At 43.0% G+C, this 27,354-nt stretch overlaps 1 protein-coding gene across 1 annotated transcript in view; it reads right to left on the bottom strand.

Moving 5' to 3' along the window:
* Positions 1-571: 571 nt before the first annotated feature.
* Sdc (Syndecan) overlaps positions 572-27,354 on the bottom strand; it is a 68,038-nt gene continuing 41,255 nt past the window's right edge. The window contains exons 2-5 of the mRNA XM_018545691.1: positions 3,500-3,692; positions 2,875-2,972; positions 2,253-2,418; positions 572-2,018 (exon numbers count right to left, since the gene is read on the bottom strand). Of these exons, the coding sequence (XP_018401193.1) occupies positions 1,837-2,018; positions 2,253-2,418; positions 2,875-2,972; positions 3,500-3,692 (639 nt within the window). The 3' untranslated portion in view covers positions 572-1,836. The remainder of the gene's footprint in view (positions 2,019-2,252; positions 2,419-2,874; positions 2,973-3,499; positions 3,693-27,354) is intronic.

The following is a 27,354-nucleotide window of genomic DNA, read 5'->3' as shown; positions in this document are numbered from 1 at the left end:
TAGGTGGAAGGAGGGTGTGACAACCTATTGCCGTGCAAAATATCAATCAGTAAACTACTTCTATTCGTTTGATGCATCTGAGCATCAAAGAAATTAAAAATATTCAATCTCTACAAATGGATTCCTTTATGTTTTAAGAACTGCATTTTTGCAGAAAATAAAGTATAGTCTGGAAGATGGAAACGTCGATCGCGGTATTGGTAATACACACGCATAGCTGCCATTTCGCCTTTCAAAAAGATATGGCACGCTAACTGAAGATTTACTAATTTATTTTTATTTGCTAATTGTAAACTGGTTATTCGTACAGCAAGAATTCCAATACAACAGCTAAATGCTTGGCGAATACGTGAAACGTGAGATTCACAATTATTAGGAATTTCAATATTTATACAGAAATTCTTGATATATTAAACATGATTTACATTACATGAAGCAGTTGTCAAAGCAATAAAATGATTCATACTACAGCAAATTTATATACGTTTTCTATCATCATTGCGTCTTATCTAAAAAATGTGAGATTCTTCAATGATCTGAGATGTAACGAAACAAAGAGAGAAGTTGCGCAGAGAAATACGTATAAAATCTTATATATCTTTCAGAAATAATAGCTATTTTTTTTATAAAGATATGTACAATACCTGCGACCGATCGACCAAATAAATTCTAAATCATTTTATACAGCACTTACATAATTTCTAGAAATGCAACATTAAACTTTTTGTCTTCCTCGGAATACGTGATGTAGGTCGATGCGGTCGCGCTACAATTAATGCTTAACACATATTCTTAATATAGGCGCCCTTTTTATCCTCTCTGCAATCGATCAATATGGTCAACGAGTCCCACCGTTTTCACCTCTATCGGCACATGAACACGCAATAAAAGGACCTAAATCTTTGTCGAACTCAGTATTAAACGTTCATATCAAAGAAATAAATATTGTAAATTAAAAAAAAAACAGAATAGCAGCGACGCGCGAACGAGGTTGCAGTTTAACTCCTCGCTGCTCTTGCTGTCGGAGAGAAATCACGACGCCGCAACGATCCTTCTTCCCTTCCCTCCTTCCACCGGGAGACAGAATGATTAACGACATAGCAGCGGCGTTTATCGCCCACGAATTTTCACGCTCTCAGTCCTGTACATGTATACATACGTATACATACACGTGCGCGCGCGCGTATATATATACAATATATATAATATACACACGCGCTCTTTAAATACGCTTGTAAATGCATCTTGAAATTGGTGCAACCTCGCCGACGATGTCTCGACGGGATATACCTATATGAGCCATAGTCTCGTCGTTCATTGTCCGTCGCTTCAGTCACTAGCCAGGATGATTACACTCCGCAGAGGATCTTTTCAAAGATCAGCGAATGCGGTTAAAGTCAGGACAACGAAAGGGAAGGTATATATAGAAATGTGAAGGGCGAAGTGACTGGAGCGTCAAGCTGGAAAAGTTCAATGTACGGTGAACGGTCTATCGGCCGAAAACCGCAAATTCGTCTTGCCTCAAACTCTCTTACTCGCGTACATCTTATTTTGAACACGATGAAATACAGCGCGTAAGAAAATACAGTTTCCTAGAGTCAAGAGAAATTGTAATCGAGAATCGGCCGACATTCTGAGTGACGTTCCTCGGGTAAAACTTTGCGTTTTGGGAGAGTCTATAATGAGCGCGTGCCATGCAGTTTGCCGTAATAATTGTTTCACCATCGATCAGCGGGATTCCAAAAGCGGGCGTTGATCGTCGGTGGGTTTTTACTCGGCTTGGCATCGTGAGATCGCGAGAGGAATCGGCGAAGTCGCCATCGCACCGCCATCGCCTCAAGCGTAGAACTCTCGATTGTGATGAGGCGCGCCCGGCTTGGGGAAGGCCTGCGCCGCAGGTGATCTTCTTGGCTCGTCCAGGGCATACGAGCCCTCGTCCTTCTTGCGCATCCGGTACACGATGAACATGACCACCAATATCGCGCAGAGGAGGCCTACTACCGCGCCGCCGATCACAGCTGGAAACACGATCGAGATATCTTAGATCTATTTTCGTATAACAAAAAAAAGCTTTTCTTGCAAAGGATATAGCTTTCGATCGATACGTGAGTTAATAATCATCACGCAGTCTTTATAAAATCACAGATCTAACATGATCGATACTATATTTAAACAAAGAGACACAATCTGACTATTTCGATCTTCGATACACTTTCGAGTCCGATGGAAAGCTTCGTCATTTTTACACTCACCGGCTAGTACGCCTGGCTGCGCAAAGAACGAGCTGGCACGGTCCCCAGGTTTCGGATTCATGATGTAGACCTCGTGGATATCGTCGGTGCTGCGATCGTCATCCGTGCCTGAGGGCTCGCCTATGTTGACCTCGTTGCTGGGTCGGTTCACGGTTTCAATGGTCGTCTAGAAATTGGATACGGCTCGATCACTTTAATCTGTTTAATTCGCGACCCCATGCGAGGGAAGAAGCGCGCGTGTCATTGAACAAAAATGTAAGTAATCCGTTCAAAGCGGGAAGTGTCGCGTCAGCACTCTAATCGGGCAAATTAGATTGCACACGCCTGTGCAAGAAGTATTAAGCGCAATATCGTAAAGTGTCGCGAAAATATATAATATACTGGTGCAATTTAAGGAATAAAATGTAATTTCCTTTTTCCATTATAATTTCATTTTAAGCCTTGCTCTTTTCTCATGGCACGTGCAGAATATATTCGTGAATAAAAAACGAAAATAGAAAATCGAAATTTGTTAAACTGTTGGAATGTATGTAGACAGAAATTCGCTCTAGATACGCGAAGCTAAATTGAAGATTCAAAATTTTGTAAAATTATTATAATTCCAGCAACATCTCACGCTTACATGTTGTTTAGTTTTGACATTTGTCTCGTCGACGACGTATGGAGGTCTCGCTTCGGTCGGCTTGCTGGGGACTTCTAATCCGTTATTACCAGTGAACTCTGTAACGCAACAAAGTTACGATGAATACATTAAAATTGATATGTTCTACAGATCCGAACGCAGATCTGCGAGGTATCTTTTTCGACGTTTTAACTAAGCGCATTCGTGAAAGCTGAAAATTAAATTTCCAATCACCGCTGATTGGAGATGAGAAACGATCTATACCGGCGATGAATGCGTGCCGATATCGTCCATTTTTCAATTTTTAGAAAAATTCTTTCGCGGGCGCCGCTGCCTTTATGACATCCATGATATTTTTGTTTTTAGTTCTGCAATTGGCAGAATATATTAATATTTTTTATAACCGAATATTGTATAAAAAATCCGCACGAAATATAAATACGTCACGATAAAATTATTAATGAGAAACAGATCGGTCGGAAAAACATATTGTATATAAAAATTGTATGTAGCATTTAATCTTTCCTTCGTTGAGAGGTGAAAGAGATTCATTGATCAACTGAGATCGTTTGATTAAAATTTATCCAGAGAGATATATATATACAATATATATCGGATGTCATACCGTGGTCGTCTTCCCCGTCCTCGTCGTCAGGGCCAAGGCCGCTACCCGAAGCTTCGAGGTCGTCGCGATTGTCGCTGCCACCTCGGCCGGAACCCTCTAAGGCGTCCTGATCATCCAAGTATAGGTCATCCGGGAAAGTGTTGTAAGTCGAGCTCGCCGACGTCCTCTGTTTGCTGTCGGTGGTCTGCTCCTTCTGAAAATCAAAGAAGACACAGCAATGTAATTTAATCAATACATAGTATACGTCACAATCTCACAGCAGAATCGTCTGGCGAGACATATTCTGCTTCAGGTCATTGACACGTCTCGCGCTTAGTGAAGCCGCATCATGAAGCGATGAAGCTGCGCGACACTCGAGCTAACGTAATTAAAGGCACGCGCATATGTAAACGTGTCCTCCTCGACGCGGCGAGATCTCTGTAACATGAAAGGGCTTCGCGGGTCCCGCGGTTCGTTAAATTTTAATTTAACTCAGTTGCAAGAGATAGCAGCGATCTCTTCTCGCTTCCATCTCTCGCGATAGCATGCCATAAGCGGAGCGCGGGATCTAGCACCGCGTCGAGCATCACCATGCAAATGCGCGAAATTTCGGGTTCAACGGAAGTCAAGCAAGACGAGTCAAAGCGAAAGAGGGAGAGAGAGAGAGAGAAGCTAAATTCCGTCAGAGAGAATGATGGAAAGGATGAAGACGCGGAGGGCTTCGCGATGACGGGGTTCGTGAAGGATCAGCGTGGGTGGCGCGGGTTAACGCCGCTCCATTCTATTTCTGGAACGTCTCATCTCCTTCCAGTTGCCTAGCACCAAAATAGAAGGATGCACTTCTTGGTGTTTCCCTCGCTTCGCATCTGATGTTTCGTGTCTCTCATCGCGCGTGTTTTTCACGTTTAATACGCACAGTAACGGGCCGCGAAAGACTCAACCCGCGATTCGCCCGTTTTATATAATTTCGCGCACCATGAGAGATACTTCTTCAAGGGCGCACGATAAAATTGTATTGCGCCGTTAAATTGAGTAAATGAACGACCGGCCGTCCGTAGTTTTCCTGCGTGTAACAAAGAGTGGCCACGATGAGCGGATGATTGAGGAAACGGTGAAATAGCCCACGCTTCCGGTTACGTGATGTCCGCGGAATGCGAAGTAACGCGCTGCGAGAAACATCAAGCATTAAACAAGCGGAATTGCCAATATTCCCATCTATGCGATATTGTCGTCGTAAGAAAATTTCATTTTCTGAGAACGATCGTGAGAGAGAGAGAGAGGGGGGGGGGGGAGTAAGATCATCCACGATAGTAAGTCGATTACAAACAGAATGCACTGCAAATCCAAGTGTATAAAGTGTCTGCAGCAAGGCATGTTGCCTAATAAGCTCTACGACATTATCTAAGCTTGAGTTGTAAATCGTAAGAAAATTATGGTCAATTATTCTTCTCACGTCGATCGTGATTGGTCAATTTTTACGGCTTAAGACTTTAAAGAGCTTAGACAATGGCTTACTGTAGAGAGTCTATTATTTTTAGAAAAGTATAATCACCCACTTACATTAATTTTGTAGTCCATTGTTTACACACTTGAATTCGCAGTGTATCTCACAATGATATCGATAAAAATAACAGTGAGAAGAGTTATAAAGATAACGAAAAATATTTTGTCTCGTCGACCTTCGTCGCGTCAATACTCTCGCGATTGAATGGCGCTATTAACGAGCGCGTCGCGATCGATAGCACGAAATTCGCTCTCGTATCTTGCTCTCCGCGCTCTCGTCTGCCGGGACGGGCGGCGCGGCGCGGCGCGGGCGATTTCCTCCCTTTCGCTTTTCGCCCTGAAATGAAAGACAATGAGTGCCCGATGACCATGGAAAACGCACGTCCAGCACGTCAAATGTGTCGCAGTTTCGTTTCCGTTTCGTTTATACGCGCGTTTATCGTGCATTGGCGTATGCAATACGACGAGATTTGAATTAGTTGAAACAGAGAAAATATCGAATTACGTGACGTTAAACTGTCTGACATCTGACAAATCGCTGCTGTCAAAGAAATCAGTCAAAAGCGTTACACCTGAATGATGGCTATCGGCGGTGTGGATTGGATCTTTTGCCTGTAATAACTTTTCAAATTTTATATATTTAGTCTTCATGCTGTCGACCTAAGCGTCGATTCGACTTTTATTCTTCAGTCCCATCATGTATCTCGAACTTCTCTCCAACAAATCTACTCTCAATGTATAGTTCGTCATTCATTTTATTATACTATGTACTTGTTTTTTTATACAAAATTTGTTTGTATTTGAAAATATTATATTCATTATTTGAAAAAAAAAAAAAAAAAAAGTGTTCATCTTATAATTATCGATCGTTGTTTATCATTCAAAGAGTGCAGGAGAATTGGAAAAGGTACAAAACGTAGGGGTATGACGATAATTGAATAAAAAATCTTCTACGCATCATTTTTCAAGATGGACCCAGTCGAGAATGAACAATTACGAATAAACATGGACGAACGGAACATTCTCTTGATGTCTCGAAAAAAAGATAGAACGTATGTCACATACGATGTCAATTCAGACTCGTTAGCACTCGCAACGTTATCCACTCTCATCAACACACATTCGTCTATTCAAATTCGTTCACGCTTGGTCTGGACCCACCCTTAGAGGATCGACATCGATCAATCGCCCCAGGTAAACGCGTCACGGAACATATAACGAATGGAGAACGCAAGAACAACGAGTTTTCATCGTGAGAAATAATTAGTTACCCACAACAATGGGGACGTGGGTGTCAAGAGAGAATCCTCGACGAAGAGCAGGAAAGGACCTGGACGCTGGAGTGCGTGCAGCCAGCCGCGCCGATGACAGCCGAGTGCGTCGCCCGGTGCAGCCAACGAAGAATCGATACGGGCGAACGCGGCACAGCGTCGACCCGGTCGAACCAAGGGCCGAGACCTTACAGGCCCTATGGAGGGCAGGAACCCGCCCAAGATAACGCAACGTTCTCACCGTTCACCGACCTTATCGCGTGTTCTTTTCTTTTTCTCACCCCTCGGTCAAGCCACCCTGGGTCTCTCTTCTCGTGTCGTTCTCCTGGACGCGGTGTTTGCGCGGGGATTGCGCGGGCGCGCGATGCTATCGACCTCCATCCGTATCGCGTCTCGCTTTCCATCGCGGTTCTTCTCGTCATCGAGGCGATACATCTCGCGAATTCGCGTCCGCCCCGAGTGACGATCTCCCTCGTTCATCCGCCGTACGGGAGAAAATCCGCTCTCGATCGCGACGACAAAGGGGTGCGTTCGATTTTTCCACTGCCGAAATTTCTCGCACACAAACGACGGAGGGGAACCATCGCGAACGAGCCTGTCGATATCTCTGTACTTACCACCTCAGCGATTTGCTCGGGAGAATTTGACGGATGCGCTCGGGATCTCTGACGGTGGAGAACGAGAAAATTCGGAGGGTGATGTGCAGCGGTTTTAGACCAGGTGATGACTGCACCGACCTAGTACGAGTCCGACTCGGTAGACGGCACTGTCGAGATCCTAGCAACTGTTATACATATATAGATGTATATGTATATACATCTATATACATTTATACATACGTACATACATGCAGGACGTTTTTAAAGTTTGCGCATAAGACATCCGAAAACCTTCCCTTTGATAAATTCAAGCTTAATTGTCCCCCGGAGAGAAGATTTAGGGTTCTGCTTATCACGTTTTGCATTTCTTATACAATTTCATCTTCTACATTTATTCCAATATAGCTCTAACATACCTTGCCTCATGTTTTATTTTATATCTGTGACTATTTTACATTCTGCTGAACGCATCCTATCCGTTTTGTTACGAATCACATTTCTTCTCGGTCAGGCACTCGCTCAGAAAGAATTTCTAATAAAACAAAAAATTCTTGACGTACTTAATCTCGCAACCTTATGCAGTATAAAAATAAAACAATATTAAGATTAAATCAATAATTCTTATTCCCCTCTCTCGAATTAAATAAAAATAACATCGATTTATTATTTAAGAAAAGAGCAATACATATATACATTTAAGTTTATATATATAGTATTCCTGATTCATAATAAATCTTTATCCCCGATGTTATAACGTATTATATCGACGCCATAGTATTTAGAGCGAAATCAATGGATCATTTTATTCTAAATTCAGTAATTTTTCATTTAAGAGTAAAATATTCCACTGTTAACAGTCAATATTACTGTTCTTCTTCTGAACGATTCCATTTTACGATAAATCGAAAAGTAATATTGAATCCGAAAATCTTTTCTATGGATGCATCGTAGCAGCAATCTCGTCGATGCCTTTATAAGAGTTTATACCTTCGAGCATGTACCTACTTTGTCTTCCATACACAATACATATGTACATCACGCCTACCTATCTTGTTATTAATAAATCTTATACGTACACAATAAAATATTATTACACCTAATCGTACACGAAACGACGAACTTTATTGTAATCATCAAGGCACCAGAAGGAAACTTGGAAACAAAAGATTAGGATGAACGAACGTTGTACTTTCGATGTACAACATACGCGCGGGCATGCGCACGATAAATCCGTCAAAAGCTCCGCGAGCGAGCTCCGAATGTATTCAATAAGTCATACGGTAAGGCGATTCGCGAACGGTGCGGGATATTGAAAATCTGCTCTATCCGTTCGGGGTAGAACTTGTCGTCGCTCGCGTACACCCTCCTCCCCACACATCGTCGCCTTATTTGAATGGGACGGGATTTTTCATATTGGATTCAAATCCGAGGGACTTAACTCGCGGGCCTGGGCTGCCGCAATGCGCGCGTTCCACGTTCCGCCGTGTGGGTTCTTCGTTCCTTTCGCTCTCCGCCACCCAGTTTACCCATCGAGAAAAACGATGGTCAACGCTCGAGAAAATGGAAAAATCGATCGCGCGGGAGGTGCAGGCGGAGGCCTATACCTTTTCACGACGCGCGCACGTCGGCACACGCTAGCGCGTGTCGTTACAATATATGTAACACAATGAGGTAAGAGAAACCGGAAAGACCATACGCGATAAACAAGCGACGAAATTCGGATTCGGTGTCTATATATATAGCCTACAGCCCGCCAATTCAAACAGCCCATTCGCGTCGGGATAACTGCGCGATTGAATTGATATGCGGGCTTTAGCTTCCGCTCGGATTCATCTCGCGAATTCGCGAAACTCGACCCTGCGGGTTCCTCGATATTCATCTAGAATATTCGTGGTTCCATCCCCTTTCTCTCGGCGAAGAGAAATATTCGCCATAGCACTCAGCGATAACGGCGCCGATAGTTATGGCAAGAACACGTGGAACGTGCGGCATGCTGCAGGTGAATCGACCTGCATTGCTCTTAGGCGATGATCGCGTTATCTCAAATCGTTGACTCTCGTCGTTGTCGTCGATACAGGACGGCGGCGGCAGGAAGAACGATGCTTGGCCGAGCTGCGGCACACCTAAACGTTCACGGTGCGCTAACTAATTGTGCTACTTGCATGTATAGTAGCGACCGGAGGAGGCTGCACGGCCGATCGGACAATTGCTCGACTTTGCGAGGGAGAGAGGACGGTGAGGCGACCACCGGCGGTGGCGGAGGAATTCTGGAAAAGTGTGACGCGCGCGTATTTTTATAGCCCTCTTGATCTACATGTGGGCGAAAAGCGGCACAGAGGAGAATTTTATGAGACGAGATTACCCCTGGCATCGAGAAACTGCGGGAAAGTCATAATCGATCAATCTTCGTGGTTCGCGAATCGATTCACGAAGGTATAACGTATTTCGTTTTCTTCGTTTAGATCCTATCGATGTAATCTGATTTGAAAATTGATTTATGTACTACTCGGGAAGTGCGCCGCGGAGATTTAAAGGTATACTTTGCTGATCGCGTACCTATATCTATATACCGCTTCGAGTACTTGAAGAATAATGCGGATTGTCGAAGAGGCTACCTCGATGTAAAATCGCAAAAGATTGTGAACTAGATTCAAAGCTAAGTAGAAGCGAGAAGGATAAGAGAGATAAATCAGATGGGAAGCTTACAGAGAACAGTCACGCGGTTATAAGACAAGCTTGATCAACGACGCGGATTCTCGCGCAATAATTCACTTCAGTCGATTCAAACATCGAATATTCTCGCGTGAAGGTGCAAGTTCGAGTACACTTGAGAGGCGTCGCAGAAGGGATCGTGAAGAGGACATTCCTTTCGGAAAAAAAGAGTAGCTCGTTGTTCGATATGGAAGGATAAGAGCAGCTTCTTTGCATATTAAGCGTAAAATTAGGCAAATGTCAGCAGTTTCCCTGAAAGAACAACGACCGTGGTTGCACAAAAAGAATCCATTTTTCCTTACCCACAAATCGACAGCCCTCTAAAAAGGCGTGCCCTCGACCCTCGTCCTCCATCGCGATCGCTTCGTGCTAAGACCCTCCTCACGCATAAATCATATTCTCATGCTCTTTCTTGATACTCCGATATCATAAATATCGAGTGAAAGAGAGGTTTATAATCGAGAGAGAGAATAGTTAGAAAAATATAAAATTGGTACACAGACATCAATTAAACGCGACAAATTATGCACTTATCCTCCTTCGATTATGCAGCGTTTCAGTGTTACTCAAGAGTAATTAATTTGCGCAATAATCACGAAAATTTCACTACGCTATGTTTCTACATGTTTTTACAGAGCCACCTCGTTTACAGAATGTTACCAACGGTGGACGTTACGCGAATTTCCCATTTATTATTTTCTCCCTTTCTACACTCATTCCGCCTTTACATTTTCTCTTTTACAACAATTCTCTCTCTCTGTCATATTTACTTGAACAAATTTTTTTACCATCCTTTGACGAGCGACGTACGTCTATCCGATGACAAAGACACGTGGACTCTACGTTGCGGTTTGATTTTTATGCGAATCACGTAACTGCGCGAGTGAACCGTAAATTGTTGACAGGACCAACGAAGAATGTCGTTTTCAGCGTTAACTCAAACAATGCAGTTCCTTTTTTTCTCTGAATCGGTGAAAAGTCTTTTCGACCTCGGAAAGGGGCACGGAGGGAAAGCGAGGTGAACTTTGTGAGGCGTTTTCCCTTGCGGAAACGTATAAATAAAACGAATCGTTTCATATAAAATCGCAAATCTTAATAAACGTCATTATTTGTAGCAGCTGAGTAAATAATTATTAAAAGCGCGTTACATAATACGCGAAAAGCCATGTGGATAAAACGCTCCGGAGAGCTCTCGTTTATTTCATCTCCAAGTCTCGCGCGCGCTTGCGGGGTTTTACCTAGAAAATAATTTATCATCCTCTCGGCGTATATACTTGATAATTAGTGTTTGATGTCTCTTTCCCTTTGAATAACGTTACAGTCGAGATATACGCACACGTGAACGGATACTTCGAGCAACTGGCCGGACAATATTACGAATACTCAAATAAAATTAATGTCGAAGGAGGTGGACCTCTTTGTCACGATTACAATTGTCGACGATTGTTCGAATTCGTTCGAATGAGCGCGTGACTTGTTCTAAAAGAGAGACCAAAAAAAAGTCGAATACGTTTAAAAAAAATTTCGATCTCTCCTATCCGCGTAGAAACTCAAAAATATGTAGCCGCAAAACACGGCGTTTGCGGAAGAATAAATAAAATACCACCAGGGACGGATGCAAATTTGCTCGCGCGTATAAAAACCTTGCTCGCACACACACGAAACGCGGGATTAATGTGAGATAACGTGTCGCACCGTGCGCCGGTAGAGACGAGAATAGCAATTATGGCCGGTAACTTCGCGAGAAATTTCCATCGTAATACAATTCGGCCATGATCTGTTGGGCATGAAACCAAATTCAAAAGCCGCAGTGGTCGGCCGATTCGGCTTTGCCCGTCTGGATTTCCCCTGTTACGCACTTAATGAACCGGTCGCCTGCAGCTCCTTCTGCCGCGCGCGGGTATATCGATCTTGAGGCTGATTAAATAAAATAAAAAAAAATACGAATTTGGTATTTTAAACGACGCTTTAAACGACGGTACGCGCACAGGGAAATACCGAAAAAATCGATGGCGTTGCGAAATTTCGAGAAACGGGAACCAGAGTAAACACACGGCAAATGAATAATTTCGTTAGCTCCCTTGCTTCTACCTAAGCACCAATTTATTACTGGAATTTATCTCGCGAAGAGTGAATCGAAATTATTGAAAGACTCGTGTACTACAGCGCTCATTTACCATTCAAAAAAGTAAAGAGACTAAGCCGGCGCGAAAGGAAAGAAGACGAAGAGGATTCTGGTGGCGCGCACTGCACAAGTACCGAGTAAATTGGCAGTTACGAAGAAAGAAGGCGCGGAGAGATCATTCGTCCGGGATAAAAGCGCGTATCTTCTTCATCTTCGATGGATAAAAGTTAATAAATTCCGAATGTGCGTCGCTTTGCAGCCGCATTCCATCACACTATAATAAAGTCGAGAGAAATTCCCCGCTTATCGCTTCTTGCCTAAGATCGCGGGGTGTATACGATTTGCCGTGACAGGTCGCGCGTATAGTATACGCGTAAAATATTCTCACGTAAATCAACGCTGAGACGAAGAGAAAGAGAGAGAGAGAGAGGGGGGGGGGGGTGAGAATGCATTCTTGTCGGTCGCGATCGTATATGCGTTGCGCATGACCTACGGGCACGGAAGGAGGAAGCCTCGTAAGCGTCTGCAAGTTAATGTACGTCAGCTGCAGTGTTAAGTTAAGGAAGATTCGCGTGACGCTTCCCTAAGCATCTCAATTAACGTAGTGAACGATTTAATGCAAGTAGACGATAAAGAAATACGAGAGAGAAGGAGGGAGAAACAGACCGCGTAGATATTGTTAATTTTCAGAGCTATTCTCGATGAGGAAGAGACGAAGAAGAGAAAGGAAGTTCCTTTTTTCTTTCTTTTGTCAGCAAGATTATTAAATTCCAAAGAGGTCTCGGCGAGATAGCGAAAGGGGCAAGAGAGACGAAAGGGGGCGGGCGAGCCTAGAGGCAAACGAAGCACGTCGAAGACCGAAATGGCATCGTCCGGGATGACACTTGGCCTTAATAAGCGCCTTCGATCGTTGTCGAATGCAAGATGCTGGCTGCATCATCAGCGATTCCACCTTCGCTTCTTTTCACCGACAAAACGTCAAGTGTCACGTCTATATAGGCTCTCTCCTCTCTCGTGGATGGATCATTGTTTCGAGTTTACCTTTTGATGCACGTGAGCGCGCCTCGAGCGATCGTAGGTGGACCGTTACGAAAACGTTGCAAAATTCTGCGATGCAAAATATAATTGACGAAACGGAGAACACGCGGGCGATATATGTTGAAACCGTGTAAAGTTATTTTCGTGGAAAATTGTCACGTTGGAGGAACGTTCCTTTTCTTCCGGTTCAATGGCTCGCTTTGTCAAGGTCCGATTGTTTGTTCGTTGTGCTCAATTGAGCGCTTATTTAACGCTCAATCAGACAATCTCTTGGACCTTCTTTTAAAACGGTGTTTTCTCCAGATATACCGTTGCACAGATAGATAGGGTGTAAATCTTTTTCCCGTCCATAGCAACTTTTAAAGAGAGAAAACGTATTTGTCGACGTATCTCCCATCGTGATTGTTAACGAGTACAATATCACGCGTACAAAACTATTAATTCCCAATTCATTTGTCGCAGACGTATATAGCTTTAAATGAAAGAAAAAACAAAGCGGTAAAGGGAAAGGAACAGAAAAAAAAGGGAGGGTGAAATAGAAAGGAAACGCGCAGTTGTCTGCGATCTTTGTATAATAATTGCACGTCTATCCTCTGAATTCGTTCCGTCTCTCTGCGCGCGTCAAGCCCCGACTAAACCCTTTCGCGATTCTCGACGCCACGTATCCACCATCTCCGACACATTCATCCCGCTATTCGATGCGACAGGTCAAAGGCAGGCCCCTCTTTCCCTCTCCCCGTATCGGTTGATACTCGGTTGAATGGCTCGGGGAACGTTAACTGCGCTTTCGGACAGTCGCAAGATTTTTCATCGGAAAGCGATTCATCGTTCCTCCTCGTCGAGCGGCCGTTTCCAGATTTCGACGTTAATTGAAATCCAAGCGTGCGACGTGATCGCTATCGAAGGGGGAAAGCGGGTGGACGCGAATTGCCATGAGGTTATTTTAACAAAGTCCGGAAGCGATGCGCCGAGAGCTACATTAAAACTTGAAACGCGCGTATATGCAATGCATGCGGCGAACGACTTTTACGACGGTCGCCAGAATATTATTCGTGTCCATGCGGGAGTAAGTCAATAAGTTACACTAAACCCCCGATGTACGTGCCAGCATGCTAGACAGTAATTTCTGACATGGCGACGTCTAGATGCTCTACGCCAATGTTTAGGGGTTGACTACGATCCTTCCTCCCTCTATTGCCCCTCCCCCCCCTCTCTCCCTCCTCCCCCTCTCTCTCTCTCTATCTCTCTTTCTCGACTTCCGTGGCACGGCGGCGAGAGGGGGAGGACGACAGGGGTTGTGAATCAATACAAGGGCCACCACCGACCCTGCCAACCAGGCAGCCTGCCCGCTTCTCTCGCCACCCTTCCGCCGCGCCAACCCCCTTACCACTACCTTCTCGCCACCACGACAACGTTTGTCCCCTTCTGCTCTCCTTCTGGAAGATGATACCGGCTATTCTGTAGATTCCACCCTTCACCCCTCGACACGAGATCGATCACCTCTTCCTCCGCCTCCTCTTCTCCATCTCCTTTCCTTTTCGATCTTCTCTATGCGCATGATAGAAGTCGATACCGTTCACCTGCATGAATATAATAATACGACGACGGAGATTGCGAGTGATTAATTCCCCCTTCTCGGGTCGATCGACCGATCGTCGAATTTTAACGAGACACGCGAAAAACAGCGAAGAAACAACTGGATGTATAAGAATTCGAGATCGAGGGAGGCGCGAGAGGGTGAGGGAAACAGCTGTTATGAATATCTCACAGAGCAACTATACTCTCACAGAAATGGATGAAAGATTGTTCCGAACGGAAGTGGCAAGGTACACCCAAGATTTGTTCCGCGTCGAAAGTTATGAGAAGAGTAAACTCCGCCGTTGGACTCCCTTAAGTGCGAAGTCGTACTTAGCGAGCGAGAGATGTTTCTCGGTGAATGTGTTCCACGGTGTGGCATTTAAATAGCTTCCGTGCCTATATTGCGAGGATACGGCTGCATTATATATATACGCGGTGCACTAAATACAGCTAGGTATCTGACATTAGATATAATTTCAGTCAAACTCACGAGACATCTTGAGAAAATATCTCGCATTTTCGCTTTCAACTGCGCGAAAAGCTGAATAAATGCATCTACAAAGTTGAAGAGTGCAGCTTGTAACTATTACTGATATCGGGGGATAGGCCGTAGCGAGTATATGTTCAGGAAATCCTGGTTGTCCGTATATATGCGTCGATGCCTGGAGTGCGAATCTAACTTTACGACATAAATAATAGATAGAGAATCCTACGCTCTGGCACGAGGGACGTAAACAGATATCGTTCCAGTGGTTCTCAGCGAAGTCATCGCTGTCAAGCAGATGACCTTTTGTAATCTTGGTCTTTTTACTTTCTTGCGCGTAACAATTGCCTTGATTTAAATTGCAAAGTTCGCAATGTACAAGTGTAACAACAACACGCGTGATTAAAAGAGAAAATATCTCTGAAAAGATATCTACTCTACGATAAGCTTTTTTAATAACGTTGCATGTAAAAAAACAGAATAAAGATGTTTATACGCTGCGCAGTTCCAGTGTGAGCAGCGATTTTCACATAATAACGTAAACTCTTGTGTAATTTTCAGTCTATCACAAATAACGAGATGCCTTATCTTATAAATTCTAGAATAAATTATTTAAAAAATCACACGAAATAAATCCGCAAAAGGTGTATAGATAATAAATAAATTTTACTGCGACGAAGGTAAAAAAGATCATTCGTTTCAAAGTCAATTTTACCCAAACAAGTAAATATATATAACGGACGTGTTCATAAAGTAAGCGTCGACTACATTAATTAATATTCCTCGTTGCGCGGTTGAATGCTGAAACGTGTATTATTTATCGCGCTACGGTCTGGTCCGTAGATCAGAAACTCTAATACGATGCGACGTCACATTCCTTCCTTCTCTCTCTTACTTCTCCGGTGTACTATTAACGCAACCGTCATAGAGACATAATTTGCAGCGCAGTCGGTAGCGAGACATTCAAGACATTTCCAAAAGCGCCGCGCGCTCTCTGCCACTGACAGTAATGTATTGTGAAATATATCCGACAATAAGCCACGTCGTGCGAATTACACGGCGAGGTGCAGCAAGCTCGGCGCGGCTCATTGTTAGTTTCGGCATGAATGCCGAGGAATTTTTGCATATGCGACAGTTGCGGTTGCGGCTACAGATACAGAATCACGAGCGTATTACGTCGTTGTCTGTGTTATCTTACACGGGCGTATTACGTCTGACATAAATCGTGTAGCTTGGCATGGCGCGAGAGCCGCACGACACCAGCGATTTCCGCGATAACGGCCGAGGTGCGGTAACTCGCGACGCAGACACACCTTGCGCGAACTCGGCGCATTTCTGGACGCGTTTTATTCTTGAGAATTCATCCGTCACACGCATAAGAATTTCATCAGAGCGACGTTTATCCGCTGTTTGTTTTCCGCGGCAAGTCAAACGACGGCCATTTGCCGGAAACGTGCCGCGATGAACAAATCGACGTTGAACACCGTTTTCGTGTGGACAGCGCAATTTCCGAAAATGAACGGCCGCGATAAATCACGAGGAGAATGTCGGGCAACGTGTCTTTGACTAAACCGAGTTGGAAACGTAATATTTTCGCGTTAGTCGACGAGCACGGAGCCGGGAGCAACTTGGAAATAGGGTCAGTCCCCTCAGGAGGCTTTTGAAAATCCAAAGGGGGATAGAAACGCTCTGCCTGCTGGCAGCCATGCTCATAAAGTTACCCCCATCCATGTTGTAACACCCAGTCCTCGCGTCTACCGACTGTTCTGTAGGCGTAAAAAAGAGGAGGGAGCGAGTTGGGGTGTTAATAAAGGTGATGTACACACAAAGAAATAGAATAGAGAGAAAAAAAACATGACTCGAGTAATCTTTTTATAAAGTGCGACCGTAATTGCGATGATTAACTTCCTACGAATGGAATCGCGTTAACTCGAACTGTCCGTCAAAACACAGAACCCCACCAGCTATCGAATCGATAAATAAAATAATAGTTAGAACGGAATCTTCACATCTAAAATTTTGTTGATTGTGAACTTAAAGGAAGATTCGAGAGCGAAGCGAACGAAAGAGAAATCGATCGTCGCAACAATACGTGAAACGCACCCTGCGGCTCCGCGAGAGTAAAGTTGAATACTGTGCGGTCTTAATTTTCCTCTCCTTCCCCTGCTTTGCGCGGCATATTCGCAACAATGATTTACGCGAGCGAGTAAACGCGGCCAGCGAACGATCTCGCGCCTGCGTGTGTGTGAGTCGGTTCGAAGATGCACACCGAGCCAACGACGATCCACGTAAGAATCTATTCCGGGCCAAACAATACGACGTTTGTTCTCCCGAGAACTACTTCCGGAAATTTACGAGGTACGGGATTTCCGAGTGCCGACCGGAGAATCGACCGATGAATGGAATCGAATGGAAAACTCGCGGAACTGTATTTTCGATTCCGCGGGCTTAACCTCCGTGACTCACAGCCCTTCCTTCCTTCTTTCCGCATTTTATCGTCCCGAAAAGGAGCGGCGACGTGCGTGCTCCACGACAGAATGAGCACTTTATATTCCCCCCCTCTCTCCACCCCCTCCCACAACTCTCTTTGTCCGCGCTTAAAAAAATTGTATTCCATTTTTCCTCGGAAGAAATTTGACCGTAGTCTTAATGAAACGAATTATTTAACACTCTTGTTCAGCGAAGTACAGCTTCTGAATGATAAATGAGACATTGTCTTAAAATTTATACGCGATATTTGTCGATCAATGTTTGCGGAAAAAAGAAAAGCATCACGTCAAGTGGGTCGCTCGGATTAAACTTTCACCGAAGAAAAATCGGTTTCGATTCGTATACCAGAAATACAATTCTTTCACCCTACAGATTTACGATTCGTACTTTAAGTTGAAGTTACAAGAGAGATGAGAAGGCTACACATACAAGTTTTATAGTTTATATACACACACACACAGTTGCAAATTTCGCGTCGAGGCAATCGCTCTTGGCTCCATTCGTCGCCGGGAAATCTTTTTAAACTCTCGTAAAAACCTGTAATCTCTGTGTGCCGATTGAATCTGATTCGCGTGAATCGGCGACCCGCGCCCGGTTCTGGAGCATCGCGCGATTCGTTACGACAAACCTCTCTTAAATTCCCGGTATATGCACTTCTCTCGGCGAAGTAATTTACGAGACGGCTATAGGTAGCCGCGATCGCGACTTCCGTGCGCCGACCGTCCAAGTCTTTCTCGTCGAACTTTCCGAACGATATTTCCGTATCCGCACGGGATGAAGTGCATGAAATATTCCTCGCGCGGCATAATACGAATACCGTCGCTGGTAAAGCGTATCTATAGCCACGCAGGAAATATTTTGTTAAAAGGCAGAAGAGAATACGCAAATTATCCGATATACGCGTTTATTGCCTTCGTTGATATACGTATCGACACGGAGAATGGAAAATCCCCGAGAGTCATTTTGTGAGAGTCGGTGTTCTTTTTTGTTTTTTTTTTCTCCTTTCTAATTGTTAATCCTTCTACTTTGCGAGGCTGGAAGTTGGCGTGGCGAATTAGACTGTGCGAAGCGTCGACGCAACTAGGTCACTTAGATCCGATTAAGTTCCTTCGCGTGTCATAATGCGCGGCCATTACAGCCTGAAGTCTACGATTGCGACGACTAACTGGCCCATTACGTTTTCGCACAGGAGACTCGTCAAACTGATGGAACTGATCCTCAAATTCACGGTGTAGTACAGTTTCTCGCGAGAAAGATTCGCTCGTAAAAGAACCCCGCTCGTTGTACGAATCCTTTCATTTCTAACTGAATCGGAATGATACGGCCAAAGTATCGCGGACTCTCTTCATCTTTTTTATGGTTCTATAACTCACGAGCGAAACGCTACTACGGACTTTTTACAAGACCTTACGAGATTATATGGGTCTGCGACAAAACAAGAGAAAATCGTAAATTTCAATATATAGGCCTGCCGTAACAGCGCGGCTGGCGAGAAAAATATAGCCAGTCGATATTTTTTCTTCGAGAGAAGATAGGGGAGAACAATGCGAGGAGAGGTAGGACGAGCCAGGTCTTAAACCGAGGAATAAACATAATGAAAAGCGGAATAAAAGATCGCGAAATCGCTCGTGATCTCGCCGCCTTCTACTTTTTCGATATTACCGTTATTGCATCTCCCGTGTATCTTCATTTCGTTCAACATCGCACGCTGTAATACGGATGTAACTAACGGCGCAGAGCCGGGCACTGTGCAATTATGTGTGAGGTGCCCCGGGTGAAAATTCCGCTAATTTGGTAACCGCGGGGCCGAGTCGAATATCAAACGGCGCGAACAAAAATGGCGTGCATTCGTGAATACTCGATGCCGCTTTATCATGATCTAATTTCGCGAGGGTGATCTTGCGGTATTTTCGAGGAATATCGATGAAAGCGAGATACGTGTATAGTATATATATATGGAATAACAGCCCACATTGGAAGAAAAGGCTGGTTGGATTAATTGAAATTCTGGTTGAAAATGGACAAATCAGAATTTTCTGATTAAATCTATTATAATTCTATTTAAGATAACCCCAGAATTCTAATTGATACAATTATACCTTCTCGGTTCATTCATTTTCAATGAGAAATTTTTCTCAGCATTGGTATTAATTCGATCGTTCCACGTGGTTACGCTTGCGACGATCTCCGGTATCATTCGTTTCTCACGCTAGATGTAGCCAGTTTCCCATTGGCGATTCTCGACTTTCTAATCGACAATTTGGTGCGGGCTACGCAAATATCAATCGTCGGTCGGTAGCGCCGTTCCTTCCTGCGTTTCCTTTTTCGCAAAACGCGACGTTAGTGATGCACGCGCAGTCATTCGAGAAATTACGCGAGCGAGAGAGAGGCAGAGATGAACTTTCCACTTAATTTGAATAGCGGCCGGGTACGTATCCGCGGCAAAGGGTCCACGAATAGAGGGCAGAGGGCAGTCAGTCGCAGTGAACCCCGGTCGGGAGAAGTTAGTCGATAATTTCCACGGATGTTCGAAATTAAAAAAGTTTCCTTCAGCGAGAGAGGATCTCGACTGCTTCTTGCAATCGGCGTTAATCGCGTCGGCACAAGAGTGCGATTGGTCCTTTATCTCTAGCCCTCCTCTTCTGTCAATTTTATTCCTTCTCTCTTCTTCCTGGCGTATTCATCGATGAAAAGCCGCAAAAGAAGGCTAACGCGGCGACCAATGAGCACGGGGTTCGACGTAATATCGGGCCATTATCCGGCTGGACAAGACGATCGAGATTTAAATTTGAATCACTCATTAGCGGTTCCTCGCGGTAGAATTCTTTCAATTAACGAGATTCGACGACGATCCGGAATTATCTCGCTAAAGATTGCGATCACTTCTTTGTTTTAAAGGCTCACGCGGAATCGTAGTTTTCAAATAATCTACACTCGCCGCATCTCCTTTAAAGAATTTTTAATCCAAGGCTCATTAATAGCCGCGGGTTGCTTAAGACTGAAAATTGTATAGACCTCGTGCGAAACGAGCTTTGAAAGCGTTAATGCATAAAGGAACGTCTCGATATAGTGCATTAAATTTTTCCTGAAAAAAATCTCTCGTTCGCAGTTCAACGATTTAGTTACTTATTCATGTCGATGTTAAAGGGATATCGCAAATGTACATAACACTTCCATACTAATGACTACTACACACTAATGCCCTCTCATTAAGTCTACGATGACAAGATAAACGTTAATCTCTGAACTAGGTAGATTAGACACGGAGGTTCATCGCTACGTAGCATAGCGATCTGCGACGCATGATGCGGAGGATCGACGTGGTGTTTCGTCTCGTACTATTAATTCGACGTGACCAGTCCAGGCGTACCGGATCGGATCGTCGACATCGCACGGTTCGTTCGTGAAAATTACAGAATCATATGCCGTACGTCGTATCGATGAAACGACGAGATGTCTTTCGCACGATATCACAATTGCGATTAATCCAGCTCACGCGCGTGTGCCGTTTCCTATTCGCTTCTGATCGAATTTAACCGAAGAGCCGTCCGGCCGCGTGTCCCGCCATATACTACTAAATCGAGCCCGAAACGCCAGACGGAAACGTTAGCGCGGTGACGCCGTCATCAATCACCTGCTCCGCTATAATTTCGTTATTATCTAATTACGGCACAATCTGTGGATACGTAAATGCAATTTAAATCACAATCCAATCGCGCAGTATCGAACATTCAATTTGGCGCTTATTCGCAAGAGTCTAATATTCAATATGTTCGCGCGATTCTCCACGTAACCGTTATTGCTGCAAGGAAAATGTATCAATGTCGTGAGAATACATATCGTGCTGTAAATGGAGATAAAAAGAAGCTGAAAAGAAGAGAGCGATAGTTTCTCTTATCCAAAAGGACAGATACAGACATATTGCGAACGGAGCGAAGAAATTCCTCTTATCATCCGTGACTGTTACGAAAAGGACGATTACAGTTGAAAAGGAATAGAAAGGCGAGAAAAAGCGCAGTTTTGACCGATAACAATAAGTGTGTTAATTAAGCAGCTGGCAAAGAGTCGGCTCGGTTAATTCCACAGGTTGAAAAGAAAAGAGACAAAGGATAGCGTGAGAAAGGTCCTTTAGGCAGGATGTACGCGAACATTTCTTTTTTTCCATTTATTTTTTGCAAACCACTTTTCTTTATGTCGTCTTTTATTTTCATGCGAAATTATCGTCTTATATGTAGAAAATAGTATTTGAAATTCGTAATGTAATTGAATCCAAATTATGTAACGTCAATTATCAATAGTTTCTAAAATATTTAAACACACATTTATAATACAGCAATTCTCCGTATAGTTCTCTAAATATCTGAAACAGTTCATGACTATATAATCAAACAAAGAGTAATATTTTCTTAGAAATTTCATAATTTTTAATTCCTTGAAAAATGATATAAATTGATACATTTTAATTAAATTCAATTGAGAAAAAAATGCTTAATCGCTGTTTATTTGCGAGAAACAATTTGAGTTGCAAGAGAGTTAAAGTTTTCATCATTATATTTCAGAGTAAGCACGATTTAACTGGCTTCGTATAAATCGTTGATTATCCATTTCGCCACTGGAGACAAGTCGGAGCAAATCTCAGCTTCGAGAAGCTCGTATAAAAAACCGGGGAATAAATTGTGCTTACTTTCTTAACAAAACTTCGTTTTAACTCGGGATCGCTGTTACGTTCGCTCGAAGACGACGTCGGTGGACGATGAAGAAGAAGAAGAAGCTTCTGTCGGGCTGGAGTATCGAACGAAACCGCGACGGAAAGAAAAAAGCAACAAGATTAACAACTTTCCAGAGTTTAAGGTATTCTGCCGTCGACACTTTTCGCTCGTCTCCTCTTCATCTCGACGCGAGACAGGGCGAAGAGAGAAAGAGAGAGAAAGATACAGCTTGTTTTTCTTCTATTCTTGAGGGAAAATGAAATTGATCCGCTTCATAGTAGACTTGAAGAAAATAGAAATCCTCGTCCTCCGTTTACTCGACAATTTTCCTTCATTCTGCTCACTTCCCTGCTTCACTTCCTATGCTAACGCTTCAATTTAACTTTTTTGTGCCATTTCATTGAGGGTGTCTCTACATGTATATATGTATATATAAATGTCGCGACCAATAATTCTACAACCAGACGTTGTTAAAAATTCTACGCGCGATTCAATTACATTCATATTTTACTATATATATATATATATATATATGTTTCAAATTTATATTTTAAAAACGGGAGATAATATATTCATTCGATACATACACGTTTTTTAATTTTAACTTTGTACAAACAATTAAACCCTCTAATCTCATTTCGACTCATTATTAGTGTATGTCAAGCAAAAGAAGACACGAAAGTGGAAATATGGGAGAGGGAGATGCACTCGATGTATCCTCCTTTTCCTCATTATTCTTATCGTCATCGTCGTCATAACTCAGGGGGGATATTTCGCCATTTTAGCTCTTTTTCGATCTCGTTCTCAAAGCAACATCCATATTTACGAAAAGCAAGAGTCCAAAAAGGACGTGCCTCGCCAATGTGCAAGGTGCGGACCTGCAAATATTTGCGCGGGCACGTGCACACGTTTCCAACCCTTTATCGACCTGTTGACACGCCGGCATCCGACCGTTCTTTTTCTCCACTCTCTCTCTCTCTCTCTATCTTCTATTTTTTTATCGGCTATATTGTGTCGATATCAAAAGAGTCAGCCGCGTTTTTGCATAATCGATTGCAGGAGGGGGAGGGGGAGGGGAGCGGCCTCGGAAAGCCTCGACGGACAACGAATTTCGTAATAACGCAGAACAAAGGCAAGCCTGACTGATGAATCCGCATCGATTCGCGTCGTCGCATCAGCACGAGACATTTATTAGACCCGGGGATTACTAACCACACACATTAGCCTTATAAAAACTAATATTCTTTTAAAGAGACTATTTATTTCTGTGCACTATCAGCAAAAGATAAGATACGCTTTACCGACCTATTACTAATCGTTAAAACTTCTAATCAGTTCTAACTCAGACTTTTTTTTGGGAATGTTAAAGCTTGACTCTCTACTGCAGAATTGCAACTTCCAGCATATTTTTAATTTTTAGTTTTCTTGTAAAAAAAAAAACATACAATTTTTTTTTATTTTTATGTAGAACTATAAAATTAAAAAAAATGCTATTAAAACTGTAATTATTTTTTATATTAATGAAATGTCATGCTAATTTCACAGATCCTTGATTACATGATTATAAAAATTACATCTAAGTTCTAAAGCGTCCTCTGTAAAGTACAGAATGCAAGTAAATCTCCGTTTTACAGCAATTGATAAGGAAAGGTTCAAAGTTTTTTTATCTACGATGTAGAATCTTGTACTACTAATCGTATAGATTATTATATAAGCATTATCTAGAATTGTTTCTTTGGAGCTAAACGATCTATTGTTACAATCGAGAGTTAAAGACTAATAGCTAAAAAGATCATGCATTTATTATTGTGCGGTCCAATTACTTGGTAAAACATTCAATCGCACGTCTTCTTAAAACGTTCCTCTCAATAATCTCGTATAAAAGAGACTGAATCCGTCGCCGGAAGAAGTGAGTACCTTGGCTCTCGAGCTCTTAAGTTCCAAGCTTCCGCTGATCGCTTCCGATTTCGTCATTCACGAGACGACTGCGGGGATCAGACTCGCTTTAAAGTGTTCTTTGACCGAACCACGGCATCGGAGACACGTTGCCCCTCGTCGCTGCTCCTCTTTTTTTTTTTTTCATCATCCCGCGCCCTTTCCTTTCATTTCGGTCACGTTCGACGTTTCTCGCGCAGCGACGTTCTGCATTATTCAAGAGGCGGACCTTCGGGAAACACCGAGCTTACGCGATTCCGTCGGGATGGGCGTTTCGATTTCGATCGGGACGATTTTTCGGACTCTCACTCATAAAACTAGACGCGATCGAAGATCGGACGTTGTCATCTAAAGCGTCCGAGCATAAAAACAAATGCAAGAGGAAGAATGGCGTCTTCGGAATTTTCTCGACAATATCCGTTTAGCGGTAGCGATTATCACGTGCAAAGTTTAATTGCAAACGTGATAATTATCGCGATCCACCTCTTACCGTCTTTCTCTGCTGTGAACCTTTGGTTAATCGGCAAATTTTAAGCTTGAATTTTCCGATTTAACAGGTCGTTAGTTTAACAGCAAATATTTGACGTCTGTGGAAAATATTCCGTGATATTATACTTTTGTATATTCGCTTTTGCGCGATAGAGATATTCCATCGCTTGATCACATAACTTCATCGAGATGATAAATGTCAATGGCTTAATGCACGTTTTGCGAAATGCAGATGCGTGTTTGACCGTATGATCTATCACGCGCGCGGTTTGTATAACACGGTATATCTGTAAGAAAAATTTTATGACCACCGCGATACCGACTGTATTCAAACAGAATCGCATCACACGTTTCGTTCACATTTGATGTCCGAGCGCATACATTTATGTCCTATCACCTATCACCGTGCGGTGTATTCCGAACCGACGCGAACTTCCGGATTGGCCGGGTGTGTATTGGTCTGTTTGTGCGATAAATGATACAAAGTTAACGTATCGGTTTATCAGCCATCACGAGCTAACAAAGTACAATCAAGTACTCTCAATTCGCTAATAAAATAGTTACATATTTCTCCCCGTCGAATTTAACCGCTCCCGTGTCCGTTACATTAATGGCTTTAATAGCGTAATGGAAAACGTTATTAAATACGACCCGCCGCGAGTGATGCAAAATTAATTATCCGTTTAAAAAAACTGAATTACACGCAAATTTACCATTTAACATTAGAATTATTTAGTTACTTGCTTCGATATATGTTGCTTCTCGCATTTTCAACAATAAAAAAAAAAGAAGAATGAAACAGAGAGGAAAGGCATTGGCGAGTTCTTTCCTTTCTTGCGAAATTACTTGATAAGTGACCAATTAATTTTGATAGTTAACGATTTATATCTCAATTTATTATTAATCTACGAAGAGCGCGGAGGAGGAAGGACTTTGATTATCACGTAGTATCATGCGGGGGCGACGTATGTGTTTTCCATCGCACATAGTGACTGTGTACAGTAGTGGTACACGCGGACTGCTGTTTAAGGGCCATTCAACTCGCCACGGTGATCTTCAGGGCGAACAATGGCCTCGGTGATGAGAGGCAAACAAATAAAAAGTGAAGGAAGAGAGAGAGAGTGTAGCGACAGACCCGCTTTCTCCCTCATTGTCGCCACCCTACATCCCTTATTTTTTGTCTTTCTCTCTCTCTCTCTCTCTCCTTTCTCGCTTTCACACTTTTCGTTTTGCACTACGCTCTCGTCGTCATCGTCCTCGTCTCTGCGGATTGCCGCACGCGATGGTGGCCACTTTATTGCCAGAGCAATTACTTTCTTCCGTAGGTTTTATCGATAATTCCCAGGTGAAGCAACGATTTCGCGGATGGCGAGACGATCACGACCGAATTACTAACGCGAGAGAAGGAAGGGGATAAGCACTTTTTCCTTTTTAATCTTTCGCGTTCGCGTGCAATGCAACGATATAGCGTGAGATTGTCATAGTTCCGCTTGAGGTCGTTATAATTATTCGTAATAGTTTCCAAACGCGGCGTATACAACTTTAATATTTTTCTATACATATGTCTGAAAGTTATATATGTACCTATTACATATGCACATACATGCATAAAAAAATTTATATTTATATAAAATACGATTTTATAAATATTAAAACTGATGCTGACATATAGAGCTCGTGTGAATTAAACTTGCAAAAAGTCCTGCACAATGTAACAATACACTTGCAGAGCACATTGTCCAGTTTTTTGCCCTGGCAATTTGTCGCATGCAATGAATTTTCGCGTGCAAGTTATACGTACATATGTTATTGCCGGATTAATTATTGGTTACCACGATTCGTTTTCCGATTACAATTTTGCTTTCTATAAATGTGCATTAAAGTTTTCCATCGTCGCTCAATCACAACGAGATCTTTTCGATAATTGATGGCCGCTGCGAAGCGCGGCGTTTCGTCGAAATTTCCGTATCGCGAATCGTTTCTATCGCCGGCGTCACCATTTCGCAAAAGTACGATTTTAATTCCGACGTAACAACTCTAATAGCTGCTATGCTCGTAAAATTTTAATTAGAGCAGTTGCAATTTAGCTTTAAAAAAGTGGTTTTCGCTTTTATCAAGTTATAATGAATGTTAACGTTCACGTTTTGATTATACAGCCGCGCTTACGTGTTTATCCGCTCTTTATTGCAGGAAATCGGCCTTGTTGATGAACCGAAACCTTTCCGCGTTAATTTTTCGATTCGTCTCGAGTCGTGTACGTAATACGACGATTCCGTACGTGTGACGGCGCGTGAATTTCCGCGTTTGACTTCAGAAAGCATGGCGTTACTCCGCGTGGCAAATCCGTGCCATAATTCGTCGAGGCTTTATGGCCGACACGTCACGCAATAACAAGGAGTATCCGGTTAGCCTGCCGTTTCTATCGAATAAATCGCGCGCCGCGCGCACAGCAACGTTTACTTAAGTTCCATCGCTTGGTACACGACTTCTCGTTTCATTCATAAAATCAAAAGCTTCCCCGATAATGATTATTCTTGTTAGATTACATTTAAAAATAAAAATAAAAAAACTGTTCAATTATACAACATAAAGGCAAATACACCACTTTTGATTAAGTTCCAGCAGATAATTAAATACTCGTATCAATAAGGATCAAAGCATCATCATTCCGGTTAAATTTAATTGGAGAGTGAAATAACAATGTCAATAATATACTAAATTATAGGATTTGCGTTATATAACCAACATAGTTTATCTTAATATCGGTGCAACGGTATCTTTCGCGACGAAACTTTAATCATTAGTCGTCAAACACAGAAGTTATTACTTAGAAATCAGAGATACGCGTTAGTTGCTGTATACGAGCAGAAGTAGATAGATTCTAATGGGGCCGGAAATACAGCTCGCGTACCGTGCACCGTAAATTATTACGAGAGAGCTTAT

Source organism: Cyphomyrmex costatus, unplaced genomic scaffold (assembly GCF_001594065.2).
Source record: "Cyphomyrmex costatus isolate MS0001 unplaced genomic scaffold, Ccosl1.0 scaffold5, whole genome shotgun sequence".
In the NCBI taxonomy this organism is placed as follows: domain Eukaryota; kingdom Metazoa; phylum Arthropoda; class Insecta; order Hymenoptera; family Formicidae; genus Cyphomyrmex; species Cyphomyrmex costatus.
This window is presented reverse-complemented; position numbering and strand designations above follow the sequence as displayed.